This window comes from Stigmatopora argus, chromosome 22, assembly GCF_051989625.1.
Source record: "Stigmatopora argus isolate UIUO_Sarg chromosome 22, RoL_Sarg_1.0, whole genome shotgun sequence".
Classification (NCBI taxonomy): Eukaryota; Metazoa; Chordata; class Actinopteri; order Syngnathiformes; family Syngnathidae; genus Stigmatopora; species Stigmatopora argus.
The window spans coordinates 572,501-595,574 of NC_135408.1; the positions used below are offsets into that span (position 1 = coordinate 572,501).

Consider the following 23,074-nt stretch of genomic DNA (forward strand, 5'->3'; position numbering starts at 1 on the left):
CCATCATATCATCTCATTCTCATCTCATCTCACAGTAATTTTAAATAAAGAAAAAAATGTTGCTCTAACCACGTCCAAAAATCTAAAGAACACATGAGACAGCCAGCGGAGTGAAGGGAGATTGTCAAGCAGGACACAACACACTCATTTCATCTGCTCCCGCTTTATCCGAAGTCGGATCACGGGGGCAGTAGCTTCCGAAGGGAAGCCCAGACTTCCCTCCCCCCAGCCACTTCATCCAGCTTTTCCGGGAAGAGGCCAAGGCATTCCTGGACTGGCTGGGAGACATACTCACCCCAGTGTGTCTGACGTCGGGCCCCGCGACCTCCTCCCTGTTGCTGGAGTCGGGAAACGGACCGCCAAGGATCCCTCCTTTGGCTGCCGCCCAGGCACTTGCCATTGTGCACCTTTTCCGGGCCTGGCTCCAGAGTGGGGCCCGGTGACCCACGTCCTGGCGAGGAAAACCGTAGTCCATTGGTCTTTCTCGTCATAAGAGGTCTTCTGAGCCAATCTCTGTCTGGTCCCTCACCTCAGACCAGTTTGCCATAAGTGACTCTACCAGGGGCACAAGGCTCTAACATAACTTTAATAATTCGAGAGGTTCTCGAAAACAACAAGGACTTCGAAAATCAAAAAAAGAACAAAACCAAACCTTACAGGGAAGACGCCGGGGAATAAGGAGCACTAGACATAACATATGTGATCACAAGACGACCCAACAAGGACTAACAGATGCACAGGGTTTTAATAGACACACAGGTTGACAAGACAGTCAGAAAAAACTGGGTCAGAGGCAGCAAGCAGGAGACACACCAGGGGCGTAGAAATGACAGGTGAACAATGGGCAATCACAAGGACATGTCATACAGGGGAAAACACCCAACAAAACCTGACCAAACCAATACCTAAGAGTAGCACTTGCAAAGAGGGCTTTGGGGGAAAAATCTGAATAAGCAACAAGGCACCGAGTGGTAAATATTGGACAGAAGTCCAAGGTCAAGCCTTGTGCCGAGGTGCGTAGTAATGCATTACAATCCCTCCATTATAATCTTTTTATATTAACATTCTGAGGAAAAAATATACTTATAAATTGAGTTGGAGTGTCATTCTTTATTTATACTTTTACTTGAGTAGATGTGTGAATAACCATTTTTATTATTTTAACAGTTAAACTTGTGTGACCATACGTTCAATTTGAGCTACATTGCTTGCTTTCAGCAATTCTTTGTTCTAATGATAAAATAAAAATATCACTGAACTAGGATTTTAAAATTCATGGAGCTGTGGAGTACAAGAATTTTATGATTTGTAGGTACAGTTTAAATTCCACAAAATAATTCTTAAAAATGATACATTAAAATGTATTTTTTTCTGTATTCTTGTGTATTTCAAATCCTTTTCTCTTGACGGGTGGATTTTGCTTGCTAATAGAAACATTTTTCTCAGAATGGTCAAAGTTGTACTTCAACACCGACTTCGATGAAAAAACCTGAACCTTTTCACTTCCCCTTCCCCTCATCCACAATCCGCATCAGTTTGCATATCGGCCAAATAGATCCACCGAAGCTGTATTTTGCACTGCAACACCGAATGGAGGTTCTCAAATTGGGATACGCCTCCAAATTAGCTTGTGATATTGGGGTCTCTCATACCTGATTTCTGGAATCCCAGAAGTTCTGGTGGCTGGGAATGTACAAGGACATTCCTTGATTTTGTTTTGGCTTGCTCTGTCCTCCTGCCTCCACTGACTTCCTTACCACCAAAGTCACACAACCCACTGGATTTTGTCTCCAGTCCAACCCATGTTCTGTGGAAAGATGGTGGTCTTCACTGTCATCAATAGGTTCTCCTAAAAATGGCCCGCTTCATTAGGCACCCAAAACTAATTTCTGCTCTAGAAACCACCAGCCTGATGTCCGACTGGGCACCTCAATTAGGGCAATGTCTAGTTTGTCATTGGGTTAACACCCTCGGGCCAATTGGCAGAACGGGCATGCCAACCGAGAAATAGCTGCAGCTTTTTGGTGCGTCTGCTATCAACTGCCATCTTCCTAGTCTGGCCATATTCCTTGTGTGGAGTACACACACAACACACTAGTCAGTACGGCTAGACGTATGTCACCCTGGGTACGGCTACCAGCCCCCTGTGTTCACCTTCTCAGATCTATGACACCTCATCACATCAGCGCAAAATCCTCTGTGGAGGCCCCCTCGGTCTGGCGCTCTCAAGGACGACGTCACGCAACCAGCAAGTGACAGACTGTCACTGGAGACAAGCCCCTCCATACGGGCCAGGCCAGATGGTTTGGCTCTTGACTCAGGACTTTCACATGGCCAGGGTTTCCAAGAAGCTAGGTTCCCGTTTTATTGGGCCGTTTAAAGTGGAGAGGGTGATCAACCCTGTGAGTGTGAGTCTCACCCTTCCTCCATCCTTTAGGTTCTATCCAGTGTTCCACATCTCTTTGCATGTAGCTGCGTTCCTTCTTGTCAGCGCACCATTTAAACACAGGCCAGTCAAGAGAAGGATGTTGTGATACCGCCTTATGGTTCGCCATTGCCATTTTGAGATCTTGCCCTATTATTTTGGTATTCCTTTCCAGATGCGCGTTTGACTGTTTTTTGATTTTGCACTTGTCATAACTGTTTTTGCATCCCCTGCCTTCTGTAGGCATTGAGTGGCTAGTTTTTGCTAGTTTTTTACCCTTCTCTTGGAACAGCATGCTCATCGTTTCAGTTACTCCGGGGTTTTTGTTCGATCCCCGTTGATCTTATGGTCACGGACCCTTCTTTTTGTTCTCGCATTTTAGATGTTTTATGTTGAATAAATATTGTAACACATCTTCATCCAAGTTGTCTGCTGTCTAGTCAATACATTCTTGTGCCTCAGCAAATCGCATTAGGCCGTGGAACAATGGACCACCTCTGCATCCTCAGCAGAGTTTGCCAAACCAATCAATTTTTTATGGACTTGGAGAAGGTATCCAAGTGTCCCAACTGTTGGTTCTATTTTTCTATTTATCTTACTGTATAAAGTTAAATTATTATTTAAATCTATACATTTACATTTGCTGCATTTTAGCAGTATTTTGTCTCATGACCAGTTATTGTATTTGTCACACGCTGAGACTCATCATTTAACCTGCTATGGGCACTCTTTTGGCTTGTGTGCCACAGAAGGTCGGTGTCCTTGCCTAGTCTGCGGTTCACTCCCTCCATTTGATGTGGAATCACCACTCATTGCCAACATCCACAAAACATAACTTCATTGAACTAAAGTTCAATTCTGGGCACTTTTTTGTCATGCAAATGTGGTAAAATTACATCCATGATGATGAAAAATAATGTCAAAACTAAATTCGAGAGCACCTTGGCAGCTTGAATTAAAAAAAAAAAAGCCTTGCTATAAAAAGGGTGCGTAGAATGTCTTTTATTGTTTTCCTTTTTCTTTTTTTTCCAAACTGATGTATAACTTTGTGCCCTGCAATTGGTAGGCCAACATTACAGGGTGTCCATAGTTGGCTGGGATAGGCTCCAGCACCCCCGTGACCTTTGTGAGGAGACGTGGTATGTAAAATGAATGAATGAATGATTCAATACCACAAATTGTCTCAAATGTGTTCTCTTCTGCTGTTAAATTCTTGCCCACACAGTCAGACTGTCACATTCGGCTACTGGTCTAGTAGTGCTTTTAAATTAAAGAGTCCAGGTGTGGTGGTGGGATGACAATTAAAATTATGGACGACATCATGAAATGTCCTTTGTTAGTAAAAATGTTATCTCATCTCATCTCATTTTCTGAACCGCTTTATCCTCAATAGGTTGCAATTTATTTTCACCAGTTAAAACTGCATTACAAACAAAACGTGCACGCTATAACTTCCTTTTATTATTTTGTAGGTGTGCACAGGAGGGAATTGTGACACACAGAGCATGGCTAAATCGGTCAAGTATACTATATGCTGGAGATGAAAAATGGTCCGTGGATCCAAGAGTGAATTTGGTGACACTAACTCAAGAGGAGTTTACCATCAAGATTGAAAACGTGGACATGACAGATGAGGGGCCGTATGTCTGTGCTGTACAGACCAATAGGGAACCTACAACCAATATAGTGCACGTCATAGTTCAAGGTAACAAAAGATCTGAAGCTACGATAAAATTATTAAAATTACAAATGTAAATTTAGTAGAACCTACTGATATGAATATAGCTGAAATACTGATATTAAACATTCATTACAGCAAAATCAATTGATTGTCTTATATACACACTTCATCAATCCCACACCACAAAAATATATTGTCATGTATCTGAATAAAATAAAACTGGGGCTTTCTAAATGTTACTTGAGGAATGTAGAATCTCCTTGAAAATGAGATGACACATTTTTCAGTTCTTTCTGAGAAAATGGTGGACAATAAAAAGTGTGTTAACCAAAGTATTTGACATGCATGAATACTTTATAGTTGCACTCCAATTCCTGTCCACTAGTTGGTAGCACCCAGCCGGTTGCAATCTGTCAAAATAACTGCACAAAGGAGTGTGCTAAAATCTGGATATGTTGACCAACCTGTGTTTATTCAAAAGAAACTTGCTTGGACGCACTAGGGAGCTGTTTCCAGCTAAAAAAAACAAAGACAAAACATTGATATAAATGTACTTCTATGTCCATTATAATTATTTTTTTCATAAGAGATATACAAAAATCGCAATAATTGTCTTAGAAAGGAGTATCGGGATTAATCAGGATCAAATTGAATTGTGACCTGTGAATCGTGATACGAATCATATCGCCAGATATGAGGTAATAGATATAACTCGCGCCCACTGGCCCCCATCAGCGTATTCTGAATACCAAAGATCGCTGCGACAAGCTTTCAACCACACACCCATTTCACTGAATGCGCTAGGCATGCTAGGCAATGTACGGCCCCCGGGCCGCATACGGCCCTTTGGTTGGTTGAGAGCGGCCCGCATAAGGTTGATTGGAAATTACAAAATAAAGGTAGTTTCTAATTTTACCTCACGCATGGACTAAACTGGCATTGCTTTTGTTTTGAAGTCTTTGTTATCTTTACTTGCATAATGACGCAATATAGAAACTTAAGCCCTCCAAAATGCCGGGTGATGCAAAAAAAAGAAAGATAGAAGCTGAATGCAGGGTTTTTAACACAATGTGGACCACGTATTTATTTACTGAAATCAGTGGTCAAGCCGTGTGTTTAGTTTGCGGAGACCAGATCACTGTGTTTAAGGATTACAATTTGAAACAGCATTACCAGAGGAAACATGCGGAGAAATACAAAAAAATTAGTGATGCTGAAAGGGCTTGGGAATCGGATGATTTGCTATCCCAGGACAGAAGCGGCAAGGATTTATTTTACCAAGCGTCACGGATCCAGGAGTGCAGCAACCAAGACAAGCTTTGTGATAGCTCACAAAATCGCTAAAAACAGTAAGCCATTCTCCGATGGGGATGTCAAAGAGTGCTTGATGGACTCTGCAGCACTAATATGTCCTGAAAAAACCATTTGAGCAAGTTCCGCTGTCCAGGCGAACTGTGACAAGAAGGATTGATCTCAGAAAAATCGAAGGTGGAATGCACCTGATTTCCTCTTCCTTTTCCTGCAGTGTGGATAATGCAATATTTAGCTGGAACTTATTGACCTGCAGTCTGATGTATTACTGGCAGAACACTTTAAGTCAGGTTCACTGCTTGATTTTTACTCTTCTCTCAAGGAGGAGAGCTTCCCAAACATGAGGAGACATGCTCAGGAGATGTTGGTTCTCTTTGGCTCTAACTACATCTGTGAAAAAACATTCTCACTGATTAAGTTTAACAAATCCAGATACAGATCCTCTCACAGATGATCACCTGTCAGCTTTGCTTCGCATCCCCACTTCAGACATCCAACCTGACTTTGATGCACTTGTTAAAGCACAAGAGAGACTAGATTTCTCTCACTGAACAAGAAAAACACTGAAGAATGCAAAATAAGGTGTTAAACCATCAGTAAACTGGGCCCTTTCTTTGAAGGACTTCTCAAAATGACAGTTCAGTGACAACCACGTGACCGGACATTTCGTCGTTGATGGATATTTCGTCGTTGACGGAAATTTCGTCGTTGACGGACATTTCGTCGACGGACATTTCGTCGACGGACATTTCGTCGACGGACATTTCGTCGACGGACATTTCGTCGACGGACATTTCGTCGACGGACATTTCGTCGACGGACATTTCGTCGACGGACGCTTCGTCCCCGGACGGTTTGTTGAACGGACGCTCCGTCGAATGGACGCTCCGTCGAACGGACGCTCCGTCGCCGGACAATTCGTCTAACAGACATATCGTCGCCGGACATTTCGTCGACGGACAATTCATCGCCGGACTCACGAACGATTGTTTTTAAAATAAAAGGCAATAAATAAAACACTACACACGAAACGGTTCCTACGTTGAGCGCTCCAAAAAGGCAATAAATAAAATTATTTTATTAATTTTTTTATTAAAAAGAAGACAAAGGAAGTTCACATATTCTTTATTAAAGAATATGTGAATTTCCTTTGTCTAATTATTTTATTTATTGCCTTTTTGGAGCGCTCAACGTAGGAACCGTTTCGTGCGTAGTGTGTTTAGAGACGAGCACATTTAGTACTTGCACACGCCCAAATGTTAATGTGTTTGTGTTGTCGAGCGAGTTTTTGCTGTTTTATTTCCTTAAATAAAGAATATGTGAATTTCCTTTGTCTTCCTTAATAATGGTTAAGGTTAGGCGAACTGTCTGGCGACGAAGTGTCCGTTCAACAAACTGTCCGGGGACGAAGCGTCCGGCGACAAAGTGTCCATCGACGAAATGTCCGGGTACTGACAATCATTATATTATAATAAGATGTGTCTTGCCTTATATTTGGAGTACAAAGAAAATATTGTGAAATGTGACTGAATAAATGGCATTTTTTGTAAGGCCACTTCCCTTTGTCATGACTTAATTAAACATACGGTATACTCTTATAAGTCGTATCAACATGTCAAAACAAGGTTGCTTTTTCTAAAGAAAAAAATTATATTATGCAGAATGGAGTTCAGTGTTTTGGTCCGGCCCTCCACAATATTTTTTGTTTCTCATGTGGCCCCCGAGAAAACATAATTGCCCAATCCTGGTGTTAGGTTATTATTTCATTTTCTCCTGTGTGCTTATGCTTTTTTCCAATCCTTGTTTGTCCCTCCTGACTTGCCGTTCCTCTCGCGCAGCTGCGCGTCATTGATAATTAGTTGCTATTTGTCTATTTAAACACCACTGATTATTTTGTCATTGTCAGTTCGTTTTGATTTTATCCTGCCATGTTTCCTCGTATCCTCGTTCCATGTTCCAAGTTCCTTGTTCCTTGCTTCCCCGTGTTTTCCACCTTCAGGTTTGATTTTGTTGTTCGACGCCAAGTCTTTTGTTCTTTTCTTTGCCTCCAGTTAAAGTTATTAAAGTTTCGTTTGAGCTCTACTTCCCTCGTCCTTGCCTGCTTCCCTGCAATTGGGTCCATTTCCATGTTTCCCCGCCACAACTTCGTCAAAGACGTGACAGATAGCCAATCTAATTACAGTTGAAAATTAAATGTTGGATATTCAAAGTGAATCAAGTCGGCCACTAATTTACGAGAATGACCGTTTTGGAGAAACCCACGCCAGTAGAACCAACTAAAATAGCCACTAAGCTGCATGTATGAATACCCCAATTTATATTATTTAATATAATAATTCATAATCTCTTATCTTTAAGTATGAGTCTGTCAACAAAAGCATTCTAAAACCATAATGTATAACATTGTATTGAGATACTACATACATTTAAAATGGTATGATGGTTTCCTTGAACTGCAGCCTTTGCCCATTACTTTAAAAACAGTCCACCCCAAATATCCTGTCTTTACAACTGTGTTGATACTTCTCAGTGCTGCTGCTGGCTCATTCAAAGATTGACAAAGCATGGACTCTTCCTTATCAGCTTTGAAGCATGACAACCTAAATTATTCGTTGATTGCTTGATGGAATCAATCAGTAAACATTTTCTAAATACTATTATACTTGTACATGCAAACACTACTGTTCAGTTGAAAATACAGTGGTACCTCTACTTATGAAATTTTCAGGTGACAAAAAGCCTCAATGGTAAAAATTACTATGCCTCTAAATACTATGATCCTTAATCACTTCACGGCTTCAGAACATCACATTTTTTATATTAAGAAAAAAAATCTTCAGATATATGGCAAAATTCACAAGTGGAAGACATGAAAAATGGCAGACTTCAGAACACTGCTTCTTGGGGGCTGAAATGGGTGGCACTCAGCGCAGAAGAAGCAAAATGTCACTGTAGAAGAAAAACGCACACAAAAAGACTATGTTGAGCCTATTCCAAGATTGTTTGGATTTTGAAATGCCTTTGAAAATGCCTTCTAAGCATCTTGCATCATCTAAGGCACAGGTGTCAAACTGATTCCAGAAAGGGCCAAGAGGGTACAGATTTTCCTCCCTACTGAAACAGTGCAGACAGTTAGGCCAATGAGGAGGTCTGCTGGAAGAAGCACCACCTGACTGCAGTCAACGCATTACTGATAAGGGAACAAATTGGTTAAAAGGTGTCGTCTTGGTGGGTTGGAACAAAAACCTGCACCCACTCGGCCCTTTCTGGAATGAGTTTGACACCTATGATCTACGGCATCATAAATGAATCTACTGCGTGTTACATAAAGAAAGAAGAAGCGAATATTAGCAAAATAGCAACGACATATTTTTCCAAGGACACCAAGCGAGTCGTAACTACTAGGAATAAAATAAAGTCACCGTCAAGATGGAGAATGCCCTATCGTTCTGTAGGAAGAATTTACCTCTGGATACCAAAGTGAGTAGAAATAAAGCCAAGACCTTTTACGATAGCTTAAATCCTGACGAAGACAATGAAGATGAACATCAGCCTCACTTGCAAACAAGGGCTGGTTTGAAAAGTTTAAGAAGGGGTAGGGTCTACAAAGTGTTTCACTTTAGGGGAAAGCCAGGACCAAGAGACAGCAAAACGATACTTCGAGGAAGAGTTCCCTCACATCAATGAAGAGAATGGCTTTTAACATTGATGGGACTGGCCTTTTTTAGAAGAGGTTGCCTTCGCGGAAATTCTAATTCAAAGATGAACTGAAAGTGCCAGGGTTCAAGATTCACAAGGATCGCCTGACGGTCATCACGCTGTGAGCAGTGGACGATAGTGCCGGGAGAAGAGGCAACACTCCAGACCGAACATTACATCATTGTTATGGGAGCGTGAGATGTCTCCCCGGTCAGATGGAGGAGCTGCCTTTGCTTGCTGAGCTGCTTGTGTGCTTTGAAGTCCCCCACCGGCCTCTCCGCTGCTGCTGATTAGGTGATAGGACAGTTTAGGAGGATCTAGGCAAGGAAGATGATCTTTAAAACCTCCAGACTACTGAGGGACTGTGCGGTAACCTCAGTCTCAGTCTGCAGAAGGTCCCCACCTTGTGGACTTCCTGTGTGTGGCTCCAGTTTTTTACCTAGGTCGACAATGTCTTGTGTGTCTTGTATCTGTCTTGCTACTGCAACCAAAAAAATTCCCGAATACGGGTTGAAATAAAGTTCTAACCTAACCTTCCCCATGGAAAGGTGTTTTGGTGGAGTTGAGGAGGTCTTCAAAGTTCAACCACGAAATTTCCCGAATATGGGATTAAATAAAGTTTGAATCGAGTCGAGTCGAGTCAAGTCGAATCGAGGCATCCAGGGGACATCCTAAACAGATGCCCGAGCCAACTCATCTGGGTCCTCTTGATATGGAGGAGCAGCGGCTCTACACCAAGACCCTCCTGGATGACCGAGCTTCTCACCTTCTCTCTAAGAGAGATTCCGGACATCCTGCAGAGGAAACTCATTTCAGCCGCTTGTATATGAGATCTCGTTTTTTCGGTCATGACCTACAGCTCGTGACCATAGATGAGGGTGGGAATGTAGATCGACCGGTAAATAGAGAGCCTCGCCTTTTGGCCCAGCTCCTTCTTCACCACGACAGAACGGTGAAGAATACGCATCATTGCCTGTCGATCTCCCGTTCCATTCTTCCCTCACTCGTGAACAAAACCCCAAAGCAATTTTAAATTCCTCCACCTGGGGAAGGGCCTGATCCATGACCCCCGGAGAGGGCATGGCACCTTTTTCCGACTGAGGACCATGGTCTCAGATTTGGAGGTGCTGATTCTTATCCACACTGCTTCACATTCAGTTGTGAATCATTCCAGCGAGAGTTGGAAATCACGGCCTGATGAAGCCAAATGAACCACATTATCTGCTTAAAGCAGTGATGCAATATTGAGGCCACCAAACCGAGGCTGTACCTAGATATTCTGTCCATAAAAGTAATGAACAGAATCAGTGACATAGGGCAGCCTTGGTGGAGTCCAAACCCCACTGGAAACGGATCCGACTTACTGCCAGCTACCTGACGGGGGCAGCAGACCTGACCAGACTCATAAAGTCATAAAGGGACCGGACCCCGCGTAACAGGGGTTTCGGAACCCCATACTCCCGGAGTACTCACCACAAGACTTTTCGGAGGACACGGTCGGACGCCTTCTCCAAGTCTACAAACCACATGTAAACTGGTTGGTCGGGGTGTTGATCACTCTCTGCATGGCTTTTCTGTCGGCTGCCGTACTTCCAGCGTACCACACTGTAATGCAGTATGCCAGAATGCTCTCCACAGTGGCTCTATAGAAGGTTACCAGAAGCTTACTGTCCAAGTTGTTCCTCCTGACTACCCTCAGGAAATGGATCGTTTCTGGGCCTTCTTCACCACTGCCGTGGTGTTGGTAGACCAGGAGACCTTGTCCGTAACGTGGACCCCCAGGAATTTGAAGGACTGGACCCTGTCTACGCATACTCCATTTATGAGGACTAGGGCCAGATCTGTGCTGCATTTGCGAAACTCTAGGATTATTTCTTTAGTTTTTGTGGTGTTTAGTGTGAGATTGTTCACCAAACACCACAAAGACAGTTTGTTGACCTCATCTCTTTAGGCTGACTCATCTCCCGGGGAGATCAGTGGTGTCATCGGCAAATTTGATGATGGAGTTAGAGTGGTGGGTCGGTGTACAGTCGTATCTGTACAGGGAGTATAGAAGAGGACTCAGTACCCAACCTTGAGGGGAGCCAGTGCTCAGTGTAGAGGAGGAAGAGAGGTGGGGACCAAGTCTAACAGTTTGTGGACGGATGGTTAAGAAGTTTTTAATCCAGCAGCAGATGGAAGAGGATAGTCCAAGGTGGGAGAGTTTGTCAGCCAGAATGTCCGGTATTATAGTGTTTTTAGACAATGTGCCTAAACGCACCGCATGGGTGGTTGGTCGTAAGGTAGGATGCCTTTCCATGTCATTTAAAAACTGATTTTCAGAAGAATTTCCGCCAGCGAGTTTCCAGGTGCTCCCCGAAACACGTTTTTTTCTGTCGTGATGGGAAGACTCGGCGAGACATGATGGTGCTGGCCGCGCTGACCCAATTTGTAAAGTAGGACGCCTTTCCAAGTCATTTACAAACGTGATTTTCGGAAGAATTTCCACCAACGAGTTTCCAGGTGCTCCCTGAAACACTTTTTTTCTGTCATGACTTTTCCACTTTCATCCTTTATTGCGATCTGCCCATGTGTGTATTTGACACAAATAGATGAACACGGTGAAACGCCGGGCCCCCTGCTTGTTTAGAACCAAAAGACAGTTGTTTCGCTATAATAAAAATCTCTGTTGAAAAATGGGTTAGATGAGAAAGGAAAATTTCAGTTACATGCATAGCGCAGCAAACGTGTGCATATATATATGTATACAGAAGCAAGAGTATACCTTTTAGGAAAAAGTAAGGAAAACTGACTTTACTTATTTAAGCAATGTTTGGGTGTTATTTTTGTTAAAATATTGTAAACCAAAGCGAAAATATGCCAAAAATAAAAACTCACAAAATAGCGGTGCTGTTGCGCAGTTCATGCAACTAATTGCGAGCGGAAATGACTAAGTGGAAGCACTTCAGTGTGAACTGAAGAAAGTCTGGATTTTTCAAATCTGCACAGTGTAATGCTTAAAACTACCAGAAGAGAGAAGCAAGTTAACATATTTCTGCTTAGGCCTACTCATCGATAATCCTTGCAAATGCTCAAAGCTTGAGTTTACACACTAAGGGAAGGTAAAGAAATTCAATCACTCGTCAAATAGGATCCAACCTCTGTTTCTGGCTACCATAAAATAATTTCAACTCTCTATGACGCCTGGTTTGGACAAACGTAGCGTGAGAATGTTAACATAAAACATCCAGCCATCCATAAATCATGCTTTATCTATTCTATAATCCTTATAAAGCGTGATTTATGGATGGATGTGTGGTTGGGTGTGTGTGTGTGCACCCGGAAACTCGCTGGCAGAAATTCTTCCGAAAATTACGTTTGTAAATGACGTGGAAAGGCATCCTACCTTACAACTAAATTATGTCAGCCCGGCCAGCACCATTGTGTCTCGCCGAGTCTTCACGTCACGACAGAAAAAAAAGTGTTCCGGGGAAGTACCTGGAAACTCGTTGGCGGAAATTCTTCCAAAAATGATGTGAAAAGTCCTCCTACCTTACAACCAATCAACCACGTGGTGCGCTTGGGCACATCATATAAAAGCTATGTATTAAAGTATTAAAACACTCGCAATAACAACCTCTCCCAAGCAGGTGGGACCGGCGAGCGCAGAAATCCAACAATAGAACACCACTCGGGTTCCGATCAGGTGAGGCCCCAGCAGAACAAGGGAGTCCTCCAAAGGAGCACTCCTTAGCACCCCTTCCAGGAACTCCAAAAAGGATGGGTACTGCTGTTTGGTCCATACGCACAAACAACTGTTAGGTCCCCTCCCCCCACCCGAAGACGGAGGATGCTACCCTCTCGTCCATCGGGTAAACCCCGATGTACAGGCACCGAGCCAGGGGGCAACACGTATGCCCGCACCCTCTCGGCGCCTCTCACCGTGAGCAACTCCAGAGTGGATGAGTGTCCAACCCCCCTCGAGAGGAGTGGTACTGAAACCTAAGCTGTGCGAAACGGTGAGCCCGACTAAGTCGAGCTGGAATTTCTAAACCTCACGCACTAGCTCAGGCTTTTCCCCAACCAGAGAAGTGACATTCCACGTCCCAAGAGCCAATTTCTGCAGCCGGGGATCGGACCGCCAAGGATCTCTTCTTCGGCTGCCGCCCTCTCACAGGTGGTGAGCGCATGTGGGGGACACAACGCTACGACGGCAATTATAAAATGAAATAATGGACACAAGAAATGTATTGACTTTTTGTCTGATTTCATAGCTTGGATCTTGTTTTCGCATATTGCAACAATAATTTGCATATTTTTTTAACGTGAAAATTGTGAATGTAAATGCATTCGTAAGTAGAATTATCCTTTTCTCATCTCATTTTCTGAACCGCTTTATCCTCATTAGGGTCGTGGTGAGTGCTGGAGCCTATCCCACCTGACTCCCGGCCAGAGGCGGGGGACGCCCTGAATCGGTGGCCAGCCGATTGCAGGGCACAAGGGGACGGACAACCATGCACACTCACACCCATACCGAGGGGCAATTTAGAGTGTCCAATCATCATCGGAATTAGGGGGGAAAACAGAGTACCTGGAGGGAACCCACGCAGCCCGGGGAGAACATGCAAACTCCACACAGGTGGCCATGAACTGGATTTGAACCCAGGAGCCCAGAGCTGTGAGGCCAACGCGCTAACCACTCGCTCCACCGGGCCGCTCGTAATTACCCCTGTACTTTTATCATTTTTAAAGGGTTTCGTATGTAGTATTGGGGATAATAGAGCAGTTGGAACAAATTAAAGCTTTACATGTAAAATGTGTCGCTACTTGCGAAAAATCTAAATTACTAATCCACTTCAAGAATGTATTTATATTGAAAGTAGAGGTACCACTGTACATAATACAGTATAAAGTCACATACTTGCCAGCAATGTTCCCTCTAATTTTTCGTTGGTCTGAGCAGAAAGTCAACCTCCCTGAGCGCACCGAGTACCAGTGTGAGCGACATCATCGGTACTCGGATGATTCGCCTAAAGACGTTTCGCCGACGGACGTTTGACAGACGGGCAGGTCGCCGAATGAACTTTCGGCGGAACGTCCATTTGGCGACCTGTCCGTCTGTCAAACGTCCGTCGGCGAAACGTCTTTAGGCGAATCATCCGGTCACGACATCATCATTGCTCGCTATGGGCACACCAGTATCACACCTGCCACAAGCAGGTGCATGTCAATGTTCCCTCTAATTTTTCATGTAAAACATGCTGTAAAACACGAAAAACATAAGTGGACAGAGCTACTGCCACTGGCTGCCGCTTAAACGGCGCCATCATGGGGAAAGGGGTAAAAAAAAAAAAAAAAAAAAAAAAAAAAAAAAAAAAAAAAAAAAAAAAATCCGATTTTTTTTTTTTTACTGCGCGCCATATGATTGCTGCTGCGCAGAGAAGACGAGAGTAGTGCGCAATTGCGCACGCGCGCAGCTTAGAGGGAACACTGCTTGCCAGTTAAAAAAAATTAAGCTGAAACATGTACATTCATGTACATTTCTCTCACAGTTCCACCAGAAATCATCAATATGACAAGAGACATTGTAGTTAATGAGGGTAACAATGTCACCGTGCTGTGTCAAGCCAATGGTAAACCGGAGCCATCTATTACCTGGAAACTCATCTCATCCTCAGGTAGACTGCATATGTTTGACTGTTTTCTGCTGTAACAACGTTGCCTGATTCTTGCTTGACCCCTTTTTTTGCATTTCAATCGCCTTTCTTCTTTCTGAGCAATTGGTTTCCCACTCACCCTTAATTTTTCATCACTTCATCTTAGTGATGAACGTGGCAGGAATTAGCTGGATGACAGAAAAAGACAGCCAGTGAATAATAGCCATTGCCCACTTTGCGCGAGTGCATTTATTTTTTGTTATTACAGAATAATCCCACAAATTTTCTTATTTTATGAAGTATGGGAGATTATGACAGATGCATAAAAAGCGAACTAGTTTCAGAGTTATTTTTTTTCTAGCCAATGTGAACTACATTTCCACACAAAAGTTCAATGTATAATGACATCATTTAGCTAATCAAGCAGAGAAGTAAGATACCCTTTTCTCAAACCTCATGAAACATCAATAAACACATTCATCAAGGTTTCCCCTGCCATGACTTTTATGTAACCATCTATTAAAACATGAAACACAAACTGTAAACAGATAGAATGGGTTTGCGCACACAACCTTGAATGTATCAGTCTTAAAATATCTATCTCCACAAATGTCAAAACTATGTCAGGTATAGACCTCCATCAGCCTGTAATGCATTCTATGCGGAGCTTCGGGCTCTATTTAGGGAATGTGCCACAAGAAATGAAGTTGTCTTGTTTGGAAATGTAAATATTAACTGGCTCAACAAATCAAATCCGAGAAAGTTAAAATCACTTAACTAATTTTAACTACACAACTAATCAAATCAGAGAAAGTTAAAATCACAGTTAACTAATTTTAACTTCACACAACTAATCAAATCAAAGAAAGGTAAAATCACAGTTAACTAATTTTAACTTTACACAACTAATCAAAGGTAGACTAGACCAGACTAACTACTTCTTCTGAAACATGGATAGATATGATCTTTTCCAACCAATGTGAGAGGATCCAAAATACTTTCAATATGATGACAGGTCTATCCGACAATAACCTCATCCTGTTCTCAAGAGATCTTCCTAAAAATAGATACTCATGTGCTCAGAAAATCAGATCAGAGCACATGAGAGTACCAAACAGGGAGATACCAAATTTGACACAGCCGCTTAACTATTTCAATTGGGACAATTATCTCTGCCATAATCATGCTAATGACAGCTGTAATATTTTCATTTTAACCCTTATCCAAGACACAGTGTGCATTATCAAAGACAGTTAAAGCAAAACCATAAAAAAATTACCCCCTTGGTTAAATGAAGCCATATAGGGATTAACGAAAAAACAAGACCATGCTCTCAAAATATCACTCAAAACAAAAAGGGTTAATGACAGACAGACATTTACTTCACTAAGAAATAAAATAATCAAAGAAATTTGAACTACAAAATCAAATTTCTTTATAAAAATAATTAGTACTGCGAAAGGGAACACTAAAGAAGTCTGGAAAATCTGACAGGAAATACTTAAAAGCACAGAGAATTGAATTACAGTGTTTACTGTCATAAGCCGCTTTTGTTGGGCAAAAAAATGGTGACTGATCGAGGGTACGGCTTATATGCGCATAAAACACGACATGGAAAAGAAACTGCAAGTTGACGGCGCCGTGGCACTATGACGATACGACAAAATGACATGAAGTGACATCATGACGCAAGTGAACGCAGCCGATACTTTCATTTATTTCAAAATGGAGAAAAGATAAACGCTAAACAAAATTTATTTTGACGTCTATGAAAGAAATCCAAGCATAAAAATGTACATATCTTGCATTAAACGTGAAAAAACTCACGTTCCCGTCACTGCTTGCTCGGGGCATTGCCATCTTACCTCGGTCCCGGGCAGCCATCCTAAACCTAGTTAAACGTACTCTGACTGGCCAGACGCAAGTAGCCTTGATATTGAAATAAAACAAAATTCCACTTTGATTTTTTTTCGTTTTATTTTTTGTTCGAAAGTGACAACTATTGGAGTAATGAACCATCGAAAGAGTCGAGCTATTTTGACATTAGAAGCAATATGGCTGCCACATCATCTTAAACTTCTGGTAAGAAAATTGTAATTCTGTATTTAGAAAGCATCAGGTTCTAATCAAGATAGACTTATTTATTTTTTCAAATTGAATAATTTAATACATTGATTCTTAAGATTTTCCCTTCAAAGTAACACATTTTCACTCCCTATTAAAACCATGAATATGGAGGTGAAAATTGGGAATCAGGGGGGGCGGCTTATACGCGGAAAATTGTAAAATTAAAAGATTTCAAGGCAATTTTCAGGGAGCGGCTTATACGCGCGGGCGGCTTATATGCAAGTAAATACGGTAAATTGAATTGAATGCTTTTATTGTCATTATACAAGTATGAGATTTAAAGCTTTCACCACATAGTGCACAAATAACAACAACAAACAAACAAATGAATAATCAATAAAAAATTGATAGTCTAAAATAAGTAGTCCAAGTGAGGTTAGCAGAGCGGAGCAGGCTTGTTCCGCCTGAAGTCCAGGATGAGTTCCATGGTTTTGGAGATGTTCCGCGCCAAGTTGTTGAGTGCATCACTCGCTGAGTCTATGGACACAACAACAAACAAACAAATGGATTGATAATAAATATATAGTAATGATAAATAAACCATCACTAAATAGTAATAAATAAATAACTGGTCAGCATAATAAATAAGTAGTATAAGTAGTAGAAATAAATCTTGATTAGGTCCTAGGTGCAGAACTCGAGTTGAGTATGGTGGCAGCTCTTTGGAAGAAACTGTCCTTGAGTCTGTTTGTCTTGGCTGTTAGTAAATAAAGGAATTACAGTTGGAGAAGATAATCCGTGATCCAGACTCCGTTAAAGAACTGACATCTAACAACATCTCTCAGATGGAATATCCCCCACGAAAACCAAAGCTCCAAAGCAAAATATGCATTTAATATGGATGTAACATTTCTAAAATATCACAAAGAATTTCTCATAGCACCATTAACTCCTATTATAAACAAAGCCATAAACGAGAGTCTATTTCCTAAACCCTGTACTCTGTCATAACACTGGTCCTTAAATCAGGAAACTCTGCAATAACCAGCAGCCACAGACCTATAAGCACCCTTCCAGCTGTCTTAAAAGTTGGAAAAGATGGTAGCGGAGCAAATTGTGGATCACATTAATAGCAGTCAATTCACCCTGAACAGACTGCAATTTGGCTTTAGAAAACATCATTCTACTGAGATAACAAAATCAAAACTAGATAAAGGCGGCAGCGTTGATGCAGTTTTCATTGATCTGAAAAAAGTATTTGACACCATCAACCACCAGATACTGCTGAATAAACTGTCTAGTTTTCATTTCTCACCAAGCATGCTACATTTTGATTGAATCAGACACATCTGTAAGATTAGAGTGTGTCAGGATACATAACACAAAATCTACTTCACGGAATAACAGTCTTGGGGTACTGCAGCGGACAGTAGTTGCGGTTCACTGCTCTTCAATCTTTTCATAAATGATCTGCCAAGCTGTTGTCCTTCGATTGTCAACTGCCAAATGTATGCCGATAATGCTGTTCTTTATGTCCATGCGAAAGATAAAAAAAAACATGCTACACGAAAACTGACAGATGCAATGACAATCGTGTTTAATTGGCTTGAAAAATCCCAACGGTATTTAAACAATTCTGAGACTGACTGTATGTGCTTCTCAAAAAAGCGACAACTGACATTGAGCCCAATGTAGTCCAAAATGTAAATACCTGGGAATCACTCTTGACTCACAACTTGCTTTACTCAACAGATAAAAACACTCTGAATAGAATTAAATTAAATTTGTCCAAATTAAGGTTCAATCTCAGCAAAACTATTTTGACACAATGATCATATCACCCATGACTTACTGCCTAATAAGTTGGTCATCGGCCTGCAAAAAAACCCTAAAACTAATTGAAACCGTTCATAAGTAAGTTCTGAAAATATTGGACAGAAAACCAAAAACGCACAACCACTGTCAGATATTACAAAAAACAACCCCCTGAACTGGGACAATACTGTTAAATATGCAGATGCCATCTTGGTTTACAAAATCTTCCATCGCAAAGCTTCTCCTCGACTGCAAGAATTTAGAAAAATTCCAACAGGTCAAGAAGAGCTGGTTCTAGAGGTGACTGTGTAGTTCCCTTCAAAAAGTGCATTTAGCCAAACCACCCTTTCTGTTTGTGCCTCACATACCTGGAACTCAATCACAATTACCATATGTGACATCCCGTCTCTGAACCTCTTTGGTAATCATCTTGCCTTGCCGCTGAATAAACACCATTGTGATAACAACACTGCCTAGACCTGTGCTACTTGTTTATGTTATGTTACGTTTCTATGTTGCTTTCTAGTCTTTTGCCATATTGGTTTTATCTCGTGTTTTTAAATGTCCCTAACATCAACCTGCACAAGGGACTAAAGATGGAAATTAGCCTTTGGCTATAATACTACGTATTACGTATATATGGTCATTTACATGAAGATGTATATTTTCAATATTTATGTATTGTCCCTTTATTAAATAAATAAAACTCAACCAAACTCAACTCAAATATGATGCGCCAACCTATGGAAATTAAAGCAAACAAAACTGCAGATATTTTTACTGACCATATCTTTGTCCCCATCCATTGTGAAAAATGTTAATGTTTTTTTAGGTTATGTATTAAATCACCTGTTAAAAAGTTTCCGGGTGTCTTTGTTGTCCTAAAAGAACAACATGTTGCAAGCTAAACACTTTATTGACCATGACAGAGGAATAGGATAGTTCAGTGCGCTGAGTCATGGTGGTGGATTGACCAAGACTATCTGCATAGTAAGGCATTTTATAGGAGTGAGAAACAGGGCGAGGAGCTTCATCCATCTGGTTAGTCAACAGTCCAGTGGTTCACTTACCATGGAGATGATGATGGTGATGGTTGTTCTGGATGCAGCCACTAAGATCAGTGGCTGGCCGTCAGGGCCTTCAAGGCCTTCTCTGGTGGCCTAAGAAATATCTGAATCATATATTATATTTTGTCCATCAATACTTATTAAATAATTCCAAATTGTCTGTTAGCTTCCTTTCATTGCTTTTCCCCCTGGTTGCACTGCTTCCAGATGTGTGTTTTCATATTGAAGCATTTAACCAATCACATTTCAGCCATTATTTGTTGCCAGGGTCAGAAATCTGCCTCAAGGCCTTCACAATCAGTTCTGCGGGCTCTGCTGCATTAAACAAGCGTCAATAAGACTGTTGCTTTAACCAATCAGATTTTGAGTTGGCAACACCACAATTCATTGTCATAGGCGTAGGGATACGTCATCGCTTTCACCAACTATGATTGGCTAGTGATAGTGTAGGCGGGCTAAAGCCAGAGTGAGCCAGCCAGAGCTCGCAAATTCATCCCACAATGGCCGACGGATGAAAACAAATGGATTTGGTTGCAGATTTGCTGACAAAGCCATTTTCCAGCCGGACTTTTCTAGAAAAAAATGGACATCATTAAGAGAGGGCGGTCAACTCCAAAGCTATCAAGCCTGTTACAACCGGGAAAAGGGTTTGTCCGCCACTTTCAGTTCGCTAACTACGAGCGCTACTCCTGCCTCACGGGCTCCGAGGAACACTGCAAATTGTATTGCTGGGAGTGCTTGTTATTTGCCATCGACCGACATGGTGTTTGGAGCAACACTGGATTTGCAAATTTGACTTGTTTAACCAAAGCAGCAACGAGACACCAACGCACTGCTGGACACCAACGGTGCTCACCAAAACTTTTTGGGAAACCCGAGTCCAGCGAGCAAATGCGCAGGGAAACGGAGCGCCACAACAAAAAGGTAAAGAAAAATAGGGAAATCTTAAAAAGTTTGATAGACTCTAAACCAGGGGTCTCGAACTCAATTTACCTGGGGGCCGCTAGAGGCCGAGTCTGGGTGAGACTGGGCCGCATCAGGATTTCCACAAGAAAAGCACTGATAAAACTTTCCAACGTTATCAAATATCTTTATTTTTTAACAAAAAATAATGAATTAAATAAATTAACTTAAAGATGAATAAAAAATAAATCAATCAGTAATATAAAACCAAATAATACTAATGAGCATACAGTAGATATACACTGGCTGGCTAAGTAGAGAAAATGAATTATTTTTATTCCGTTTCAAATGTCTGTATTAACAGCTCTTTAACCTTTAACTTTCTGAACTTGAATGGAACATTGAACATGAAATATTCTGAACACGGCTTCTTTTGCCTACTCCTTGCTGCTAGAGACCTGGCAGCGCTTCTTCTCACATAGTCACATTTGGCTTGAGGGAGGAAGCAGTGGAGACCCGCAGTAGAGCTTGAAGATGCTCATCAGTAAGTCTGGACCTGTACTTGGACTTATTGAAGTTCAAGGTGGAGAAGAGCTTCTCACACAAGTATGTGCTCCCAAAAAGGCACATGGTCCGCTTGAACCTTCGGGAAAGTTCAGGGAAGCTGGGGGTCAACTCTCTCAAAAATTGCCCAAGCTTGTCTGCTTCTCCACTCACCTCCCTGAACTTGGCTTTGAGTGCAGAGTTGCACTGCAGGTCAATGAGCTCCATTTGAAGCTCAGGAGGGGCATCTTGCACATCAAAGGAGAAGGGGTCCGCAAAAATTTGAAATGTGGCTTTGTGTGTCTTGAAGTCTGCAAATATGTGATCAAATTCCTCCTGTAGCTTCGAAAAGACCTCAACATACTTCTCACCACTGAATGGTGTGCCTGCATCCACGAGAGCCTTGCATGCTGGGAAATGGCAAAGGTTTGTCTGAGAGAGCTGGGCTTTCCATAACACAAGTTTAGTGCAGAATGCTCTCACGTTGTCATAGGCAGCACTGACAAGTTGCCCCTGGCCTTGTAGCTTCTTGTTCAGTACATTAAGCTCATGTGTGATATCAACAAGAAAAGCCAAGTCCATGAGCCATTTGGGATCACTTAGCACAGGATCAATCAACTCACAAACGGCGTAGCTAGCTTTGACTGCTGCATTACTGTCTTTGGTAGCCTTCTTGAAGAGATCCTGTTGCCTCAGAAGACGTGTTTTAAGACTGGCAACCTGGTTGGCTCTCTCATCTCCCTGGTATTTTTCGTACTCCTCAGCATGTCTCATAGTACAATTACGTTTCAAATTGTATTCCTTGTGCACCGCAACTTTTTCAGTGTAAATGAGACACGTCGGGGTGCCCCTGTGTTCAACAAAGAAATATTGCACTCCCCACTTTTCTTGAAACTGTCTGTGCTCATCACCGACCTTTCTCTTCACGGCAGGCTTTGAAAGAGACATCTCTGGGGCTCTGTAATATGTTTTTCCACTTGGAATGAGTCTCGGGTTGATCTTTCACATTCAGTCGCGCGGGTTTGTGGCGCATGTGCACTTTCGCTCTCCGTTTCAATCGCGGAGATGGCTACAGACACTGACACAGGCTGGATCACGGATCATAGCGCCTCATTCAGTTCTATGCTGAGAGCAGCGGAGGAGTGTGCGCGCCGAGCGGAGTGATCGGCCTCACGGCTTCTCCTCCGCCCAGCTGATTGGAGGAATGAATGAGTGAGTGAGCGAGGCACTGGACAGCCCGGCCGATGTCCCGCCCTCCAGAGCCGTATACCTCACCGTGATTGGTTCATTCAGCTCCGAACCAAAGTTCCCTCTAATTTTTTGTTGGTCTGAGCAGAAAGACAACCTCCCTGAGCGCACTGAGTACCAGTGTGAGCGACATCATCGGTACTCGGATGATTCGCCTAAAGACGTTTCGCCGACGGACGTTTGACAGACGGGCAGGTCGCCGAATGGACGTTCCACCGAACGTTCATTCGGCCGAACGGAGGTTTCGCCGAAACGGGATTCGAACGCTCGCCCCGCCGGATCGTGTGTGTACAAGTTTTTCAACCTCGGCCCGCGGGCCATATACGGCCCGTTAGGATTTTTAATCCGGCCCGCCGCCGGTGTTGTCCAAATTATAGTAAAAATCAATGTTCGTCTACCATCAATGGCAGTCCGGGAATAAGCACTCTTGGGCAGGCAGATGTAGCAGAACCGAGCCGTAAAATGACAGCAATCGGGTCAAATCCATCCTAAAACAGCATTTAATGATTAAATACAAATACTGGATGATATCGCGATGGAGGCAAAAAACGTCTATAGACGTCCATTCGCCAAACGGCTCAAAATGCTCTCAAATTCGGTCAAATCCAGCTGAAAACAGCGTTTAATGATTAAATACAAATACTAGTATTTGTATTTAATCATTAAACTAACAAATACT

General features: G+C 42.3%; 2 protein-coding genes across 7 annotated transcripts in view; one reads left to right on the forward strand and one right to left on the reverse strand.

Moving 5' to 3' along the window:
- The window catches only part of ntm (neurotrimin), a 68,232-nt gene that overhangs the window by 871 nt on the left and 44,287 nt on the right, over positions 1-23,074 (forward strand). For 3 of the 4 annotated variants that reach the window (XM_077591749.1, XM_077591752.1, XM_077591750.1), the window contains exons 2-3: positions 3,898-4,130; positions 14,648-14,773. In XM_077591749.1, coding sequence (XP_077447875.1) covers positions 3,898-4,130; positions 14,648-14,773 — 359 coding nt within the window. The remainder of the gene's footprint in view (positions 1-3,897; positions 4,131-14,647; positions 14,774-23,074) is intronic. The other variant, XM_077591751.1, reaches the window with a different exon arrangement.
- opcml (opioid binding protein/cell adhesion molecule-like) overlaps positions 14,898-23,074 on the reverse strand; it is a 141,483-nt gene continuing 133,306 nt past the window's right edge. The window contains exons 9-10 of one of the 3 annotated variants that reach the window (XR_013298038.1): positions 19,705-19,805; positions 17,244-17,356 (exon numbers count right to left, since the gene is read on the reverse strand). Coding sequence is in view for 1 of the 3 variants with exons in the window: in XM_077591754.1 (XP_077447880.1) it covers positions 17,256-17,356 (101 nt within the window). In the remaining 2 variants the exon portion in view is untranslated. Of the gene's footprint in view, positions 17,357-19,704; positions 19,806-23,074 lie in introns of all 3 variants that reach the window. The other 2 variants (XM_077591754.1, XR_013298039.1) reach the window with 2 other exon arrangements.